This window comes from Perognathus longimembris, chromosome 16, assembly GCF_023159225.1.
Source record: "Perognathus longimembris pacificus isolate PPM17 chromosome 16, ASM2315922v1, whole genome shotgun sequence".
NCBI lineage: Eukaryota > Metazoa > Chordata > Mammalia > Rodentia > Heteromyidae > Perognathus > Perognathus longimembris.
In genome coordinates, this window is record NC_063176.1 from 29,207,668 (window position 1) to 29,215,929 (window position 8,262).

General features: G+C 36.0%; 2 protein-coding genes across 3 annotated transcripts in view; both read left to right on the forward strand.

The window, feature by feature from the left end:
- Paics (phosphoribosylaminoimidazole carboxylase and phosphoribosylaminoimidazolesuccinocarboxamide synthase) overlaps positions 1–7,387 on the forward strand; it is a 57,946-nt gene extending 50,559 nt beyond the window's left edge. Inside the window, exon 10 of the mRNA XM_048364732.1 lies at positions 7,333–7,387. The gene's annotated coding sequence lies outside the window, so the exon portion shown is untranslated. The remainder of the gene's footprint in view (positions 1–7,332) is intronic.
- Positions 1–8,262, forward strand: part of Srp72 (signal recognition particle 72) — a 31,483-nt gene that overhangs the window by 9,685 nt on the left and 13,536 nt on the right. For both annotated transcript variants that reach the window (XM_048364729.1, XM_048364730.1), the window contains 7 exons: positions 148–179; positions 1,988–2,112; positions 2,199–2,256; positions 3,455–3,586; positions 4,337–4,465; positions 5,393–5,465; positions 7,673–7,737. In XM_048364729.1, coding sequence (XP_048220686.1) covers positions 148–179; positions 1,988–2,112; positions 2,199–2,256; positions 3,455–3,586; positions 4,337–4,465; positions 5,393–5,465; positions 7,673–7,737 — 614 coding nt within the window. The remainder of the gene's footprint in view (positions 1–147; positions 180–1,987; positions 2,113–2,198; positions 2,257–3,454; positions 3,587–4,336; positions 4,466–5,392; positions 5,466–7,672; positions 7,738–8,262) is intronic.

Genomic DNA, 8,262 nt, shown 5'->3' on the forward strand with positions numbered 1-8,262 from the left:
AATTTAGTTCTTGCTCTTTGATGGGTGGTGCTGGGATTTGAACTTAGGGCCTGATGCTTGCCAAGTAGGATTCCTTGCTCTTTGGAATGGTCAAAAGAATGAAAATTACCCAGCAATACTAACTTTGAGACAATTTTTCTCTGATAGATCTTTGCCGCCGTTCATTTTCTGAAGACTCTGTAAGTATTACACTGTTACTAAATCCAGATTATAGTTTTGACTGATAATGTCAGCTTCATAGTAGAATTGACCAACTTTTTGTTATGGATGGCACTGTTCTTTTAGCTCATACCAACTTAGAAAATAATTTTCTTTAGACACTTCAATGAATCTTTCTGAGAATTCTATATGGTTTATATTGGAAAAAGCTGCTTTTCACAGGAATAATTCTTTCAGAGTAGTATTGTTTCCTTATAAAGCACAACAACCATCTGACTCCTAGTCAACAAACATCAGGTTAGAGAGGGAGTACTGGGCTGATGAAAGAGAATATAGCTTTAAGTATTCACTAGGCAAGTTTTCTGAAAGAATTGTAGAACATAGATTGATCAAAGCATCAATTAAGAATGCTACATATTTTAAGCTAGTACTCATACTTGTATTACTAACTCCTCAGAAGGCTGATATTTGAAGGATCCTGGTTTAAGGCCAGCCCAGGTAGCAAAGTTCACTAGATTACATCTCCAAAATAACCAACAAAAAGCAAGGCTGGCCAGGGACCAGTGACACACCTGTAATTCTGATTAGGAGGCAGAGATCTGAGAATCGGGGTTCGGGGCCAGCCTGAGCAGAAAAGTCCATGCCACTCTTTTTCTCCAATAAACTACTCTGAAAAAGCTGAAAGTGGCACCATGGCTCAAGTGGTAGAGTACTAGCCTTGAGCAAAAGAATTTCAGGAACCGCTCCCAGCCCAGAGTTCAAACTCCAGGACCAGCCAAAAAAAGGGATGGGAGGGGCGGGTAGAGACGTTGATCAAGTGGTAGAGTACTGCCCAGCAAGCTTAAGGGTTCAGAGTTCAAACCCTAGTATCACCACTTTTATAAGAAAAATAATTTTCAATTAAAAAGTTACTTAGTTAATTCCATATTTTTTTCCTTGTGTGGGCTTGAACTCAGGACTTGGGCATTATCCCTGAGCTCTTTTGCTCAAGGCTAGCGCTCACCACTTTGAGCCACAGCTGCAATTCTGGATTTCTGGTGGTTAACTGGAGATAAGAATCCCACAGGCTTGACTGCCTGGGTTGGCTTTTGAGCCATGTAGTCTTCAGATCTCAGCCTCCTTAGTAGCTAGGATTACAGGCATGAGCCACCAGCACTGGGCTAATTCCATCTTTTTTGAAGTTATGTGCAAAATATTATTTGCCTTAAAAATGTGGTAGGTTTGACAAGCATTTTTTTCCCAGTAGGATGGTAATGGGGTTTGAACTCAAGGCCTTTGCTTGCTAGGCAACAGCTTTACCACTTGTCACACACACACACACCCTTTTTGCTCTAGTTATTAGATAAAATCTTGCACTTTGGGTCCAGGCTAACTTCGAACTGAGATCCTCCTAGCTATACCTTCTGAGTAGCTGAGATTACAAGTGTGAGCTTCTATAGTTGTCAAGAAAGGCATTTTTAAAATGCATTCTTTCAGGAAAGTTGTTGGCAGAATTTGGCAATTTTGTAAAAAGTTAAATCTGCGTGTTAATGCTTTTATGTTATTATTTTCTTCTTGGGCTTTAGAGGATAGTGATCATTAGTACATTGTATTTTTTTTTTAACCTTGTTAACATGTTCTGCCAAGATCTTTCTGTCATTTTCTCAACAACTCTCCTTAGTGACAATTCTAAATTTAAAAGAATTGATGTCATGGCAGATTCCTGAAATTACGTATCTTCTTAATGGGTTGTATATCTGTCAAACATTTGGATAACTTGATAAAATAATTTCAAATTTTAGGTTTGACAATTTTTACAGAAAAAAAAAATCTTTCTTCTTCTGCTTAGGATGGGACTGAGGAAGACCCACAGGCAGAACTGGCCATCATTCATGGTCAGATGGCCTATATTCTACAGCTTCAGGGTCGTACAGAGGAGGCTCTGCAACTTTACAATCAGATAATAAAACTAAAGTGAGTTGTTAAAATGAAGTATCTTTTATGGGATGAGGCTTCTTTTTAAAGTTTGTCCTATCTTAACTATTTCTTCTTATTCACAGGCCCACTGATGTAGGACTACTAGCGGTAATTGCAAATAACATCATTACCATTAATAAGGTAAGGGATATCCAGAACTTTTCTATATGTGTATCTTGTGCTGAGAATTCTTTCATTACCCCAGCTTTGTTTCTAGGGTAAGCATTCTTTTTTCCATGTTAGAAAAAAAATCCTCGAGTACAGAATTACAATGGAGAATATTAGTTAACTCTCATAAGATTGATGATTCTGTAATGTATATTTAGGAAATAAAGCACTCATGTAACCAGTACATTAATCCCAGTGTGTTGAAAGTGTAAGACTAACCTGAGAACATAGGGAGACCCAACCTCAAACTAACCAAAGAAAAACAAAATTCCTTCTGATATTAAAGATTTCTTGTCTTTATAACTGCTGTATTTGATTAAGAAAGAACTTTGGGTTCTCAGATTTGAGTTGACCTGTGAAGATTTGATTGGTTTAAAATTTTATTATTATTAGAACATATTAGTTGTACAAAGGCTGGGTCATTGTGACATACATGCATACAATATACCGCATCTACTTTATTCTCTCTCATCACTCTCTCTTGACCTCCCGTCTTCCCTTCGAGTAATTTCAACTGTTTTCATTATTCTGTTTTCACACATGTACCAAAAATGCTGACACTTGTTGAAGGTTTACAGGTAAAACAACAGGATAAGCACGTGTAAATATGAAGAAATATTTCTAAATCACAGGGGGACAAAATGATAAAACACAAGAGGATACATAGGTATAAGGGACTAAAAGGAAAAAAAAATAAAAAGTTAAACAATATCAAGGTATGAGACTTTTTTGCTAAAATGGCTTCAGAAATTTGTATACTGATTTACTTATAATTTGAGACTTTTTATTTATTTTAATTTTATATAAATTCTAAACAGCATGATTTGTAGAAATTGCAAAGTAAATATATTTGTAGTCAGTCTCAAAACAAGCAGTTAGCCATAGAAAGATTAAGCAGTTTTTATCTCTTTTTCCTTAAGACAGGTCATTTCAGTCTTCTCATCCCTGTTAAGTAGATTTTGAAATAAATATGTACACCAGTAGAATTGAATTGCAAAGATTTCATTTACATCTGTGAACCCAAAATTAATTTTTATATGTCTTACTAGCTGAGGCTCTCTAACCAGGTTGTATTCATACAGAATAAATGAAATGAACAAGATCTTGGAGTTTTAAGAGGGCTGAAGTTGGAGATCCTACTAATAATGGCAAATGAACTTCCTTTTGTTAGGACCAAAATGTCTTTGACTCCAAGAAGAAGGTGAAATTAACCAATGCTGAAGGAGTAGAATTTAAGCTTTCCAAGAAACAACTACAAGCTATAGAATTTAATAAAGCTTTACTTGCTATGTACACAAACCAGGTAGGTAATAGATCACTAGTTTCCTGACTCTTATAAATGGCAAGTGAGACTTATTGCATGTGTTGGTCTAGTGTGTGTGTGTGTGTGTGTGTGTGTGTGTACTCATGACCTCACTCTCTTGGCTTTTTCATGCAAGGCTGGTGCTTTACCACTTGAGATACACTTCCATCTCTGGTTTTAATCTCAATTGAAATAAGAGTCAACAGAGATACCAGTCATGATTATAAATGCTCCCTTTCATTTTGGTTCTGCATAAGCAGAAGTTACAGATGTGGAAGAGTGTGTGTGTGTGTGTGTGTACATACATGTATGTATACATGTATATATACACATATGTGATCTTTATGAATATTGAACTTACAGCTCATGTAGAGTGTAAGTTTTTATTAGAGTGAGAGATCGTAATGCTTTCATTATTTACAACTCAGTCAAGTTATTAATACTTGGGTAAGAAATATGTTTTGTGGTTTTTATACTTGATGTATTCCATTTTTAAAACCTAATTTAAGCATTCAGATGAACATTTAGAACTTTTTTGCTACCTAATGAGTTTTAAAATTTATAATTTAAATTTAGCAAATAGAAATCTTTCTTTGTAAGTAAAATTGGAAATAGATGCCATAAACTGATTTTATAACCCTTTGAAGTTTTTCATCTGGAAAAAAGAGAGAGAAAACAAAACTCTCTTTGGGTTTATTTAGAATGTAAGTTCATTAACCCAGTTTTTGTTGTGTTGGGATCGATTTATAGGCAGAACAATGCCGAAAAATATCTACCAGTTTACAGTCTCAAAGTCCGGCACATCTCCTTCCTGTGTTAATCCAAGCAGCCCAACTCTGCCGTGAAAAGCAGCACACAAAAGCAATAGAGCTGCTTCAGGTAAAAACATTATACTTGAATTTTTAATGAAGTGTCGGGCAGTTACTACCCTATTTTACTTTCTTATTATAAACTATAAGCTTGTCATTTCAGTATAACAAGTCATAAGTTAATAAGTAATATACCACTAGATAAATTCCAGAGTCATTTTAGTTAATTCTTAGGTTCTACCTTTGTTTTATGTAAATTCACATCATATAAGTATTTGTAATAAATCCTGAAGAACAAACCTACAACAGGTTTTAGTCTTAAAATACTGAAACATATGAAACCCATGTTCCATTAATGTGTTCTCCAGTGAGTCTGACTCCAAAACTAACAGTCATGGAGATACTACTTCAGTTCTATTACGTTACATATATGAATTTTGTCCATGTAGATAATGTTGAAAAGTTGAACAGGTAAAATTAGGACCATCTTGAGAGGTAAAGTTGCCTGTCAGGCATGTCCACCCCCACCCCCATAACTAATCATCCCTTTTAAAAAAATACAGTAATCTTTTGTTTCTTTGAAGTGATTTCCAGGAAACTTGACAATATTGTATTTACTTCTAGATTCTAGAGCATATGTTTATACCAAATTGGATGTAAAACAAAGTTTTTCCAAGGAAGTTCAATACTTTAAAATTGAGTGTAAAAATGTTATATCGTGGGGCTGGGAATATGGCCTAGTATAGAGTGCTTGCCTCGTATACATGAAGCCCTGGGTTCGATTCCTCAGTACCACATATGTAGAAAAAGCCAGAAGTGGTGCTGTGGCTCAAGTGGTAGTGTGTTTGCCTTAGGCAAAAAGAAGCCAGGGACAGTGCTCAGGCCCCAGGACTGGCAAAAAAAAAAAAAAAAAATGTTATATCGCTAAGATAGGTAATTATATAATGTCTGCAATTGTATAAATGTAATTTTTTTCCCCCAACTAAAAACATTTTAGGAATTTTCAGATCAACATCCTGAAAATGCAGCTGAAATTAAGCTCACCATGGCACAATTGAAAATTTCCCAAGGTATTAATATTTGAGTTTAACTATTTTGCATAATAATAAAATGTAATTATTGTTTGAAACCCAGAGCTAAATTTTTATGGTCTCCAGATGTTGTAATGAGGAAGTTGGCCTGTAGGGTAATTCCTAAATTGATAGAACAATTTTCACTTAAGGCCTCAAAGTTAAGTAGAAGCATAGGCTTCTTGTGTTCCAAAAGACCACAGTTAACTTGTATTTCCTCAGTACATCCTGTATAGGAGTACTTGGTCATGTTTCTATGTTTCTGTAGAATAAGAAAAGGGTTACTTTGTATTGCACATTCCAGTGTTTCACAGCTTTGCCCTTACTACATAGAATTTAATGAGAGCTGATATGTTTGATTTTTAACAGAAAACTGCTGAGAATGTCTGCAGTTTCAAACTAAACTTGAGTGATTATCTGGACTTAAGTTGTCTAGTGTGCTAACTACTAACCAGGTGCAGCTATTTGGCATTTGAATTAATCAAAATACAATTAAGTTTAAAATTCATTCCAGGTATCAGCACATGCTTATAGGTGGAAGATCTCAAGTTTGAGACTAGGTTGGGCAAAGCTATCAAGATTTTATCATGAACAAAAGGGTTGTAGGCATAGTTCAGTTGGTACAACAATTGCCTAGCCCTAGTTCTACTTTGGTCCACAGTTTACTTCCTCAGTTAGCATATAACAAAGCAAAGTAGGTGACAGGAATGAAAATAGGTCCTAAGTGTAGATAGGGGTGTGAGTGAAGGAAGATAAATATGGTCAGAATATATTATGGACATGTGTGAAAAAGGAGCAGTGAGGCCAACTGGAAAGGAAATGGGATGAGGAAGTGATGAAGGGGTTAAGTCTGGTCAAGGTACATTGGATGCATATATGAATATGTCAAAATGAGACTCCCCTGTATGACTATGCTGATACAAAATGTGGGCAAAATAAAATTCAGTTCCATAGTTGTCTTAGGCACACTTCAGAAACTTAGTAGCCACATGCAGCTAGTGGCTGCTTTGTTGGATGGCATAGATAATAGGACATTTACAACATTGCAGAAAATTTTGTCCTGCAGCTCTAAAGGTGTACTGCTGAAGTTTGCAGTGAATGAAAAATAAATTTTAGCACCACAACTTCTCATTGCAGTCCTATCTATAGTAAAATATTTCATGCCCTTAGGGAAAACCTCCATCCTTCAAATTACAGTCTGGTAATGGAGAACTAAAACCCGTCAGACTGGGAGTGGCCATTACCTTTGTTTGTGAGGCTATACAAGCATATTTCTTCACAAATAAATTTCCTTACCTAGCCAGGAACTCGTGGATCATTCCTATAATCCTAGCTACCCAGGAACCTGAGATCTCAAATTTGCTGTTCAAAGCCAGCCCAGGAAGGAAAGTCAGAGAAACTCGTAGCTTCATGGAACCACAAACAAATGCTGAAAGTAAAGCTGTGGCTCAGGTGATAAGACACTAGCACTGAACAAAAAAGCTGAGTAACACCCAGTCCCTGAGCTTAAGCTCCAGTCCTGGCACAGAAATGCATGAATGAATATGAATTTCCTTTTATGCCAGTCCTAGGGCTTGGACTTGGTGCCTGGATGCTGTCCTTGAGCTTTTTCACTCAAGGCAAATGCTCTACTTATTGAGTCACAACTCCATTTCTGGCTTTTTGATGGTTAATTGGAAATCAGAGTCTCAGGTTTGCCTGCCGAGGTTGATTCAAACTTCGATCCTCATATCTCAACCTCCTGAGTTCTTGTGGTTAGAGGCATGAGCCACCTGTAACTGACTGTGAATATTAATTTGCTTATCTGAATAAAAGGACTATACTGTCCCTCAAATCCCAAAGCTTATATATTTAAAGATGTTACTAAAGGGCTGGGAATATGGCCTAGTAGTAAAGTGCTTGCCTCATATACATGAAGCCCTGGCTTCGATTCCTCAGCTCATATATAGAAAAAGCCAGAAGTGGCGCTGTGGCTCAAGTGGTAGAGTGCTAGCTAGCCTTGAGCAAAAAGAAGCCAGGGACAGTGCTCAGGCCCTGAGTCCAAGCCCCAGGACTAGCAAAAAACAAAGCAAAACAAAACAAAAGATGTTACTAAATAGTATTCACTATTTCTTTACTTAGGATAAGTGAGAGGAAGTAAAATTTCTTGTATTTTTCCATGTATGCTACCTTTACTGTGTTGCTCTTTGTGTTTTTAATCTCTTAAGGTAATATTTCCAAAGCATGTCTAATATTAAGAAGCATAGAAGAGTTAAAGCATAAACCAGGAATGGTGAGTTTGTAAGTAAAATATTCTGAAAAGCTGACAGAATTAAGTGATCAGTCCATTTGTCTATCTGAAGTCTCTTTATTTTCTCATTTTCTCAGATTTATAAAGTAGGAAGTACTAAGAATTATTAACAGTAACTTAGCTGAAATAAATTTAAATTTCGTTCTGCCCTCTGCCTTTTGTTGGTTTATTTCTCAGTCAAGCATGGCTGACACTATTTAGGCCTTAAGTGATCAGTGAAAGCCATCTTCAAATAATCTGAGATCTATGTAGGACATAATTTTTAGCCTAAATTATTTATGATGTCAGCGATTTGTTGTTGTTATTGGTTGTGGGGCTTAGCTTTTGTGCTCTACCACTTTGAGCCACAATTTCAGTGATTTTTTTTTTTAGTTAAATTAGTAAATTTGGTTTTTAGTTCTCTATTCAAATATCACAGGATTGATCACCAATAGGGCTATTTTGTAACAGAGATTAATTCTTTGGTGGTAGGATACCCATCTGTTTATTGAATAGGAAGTGTTGCTT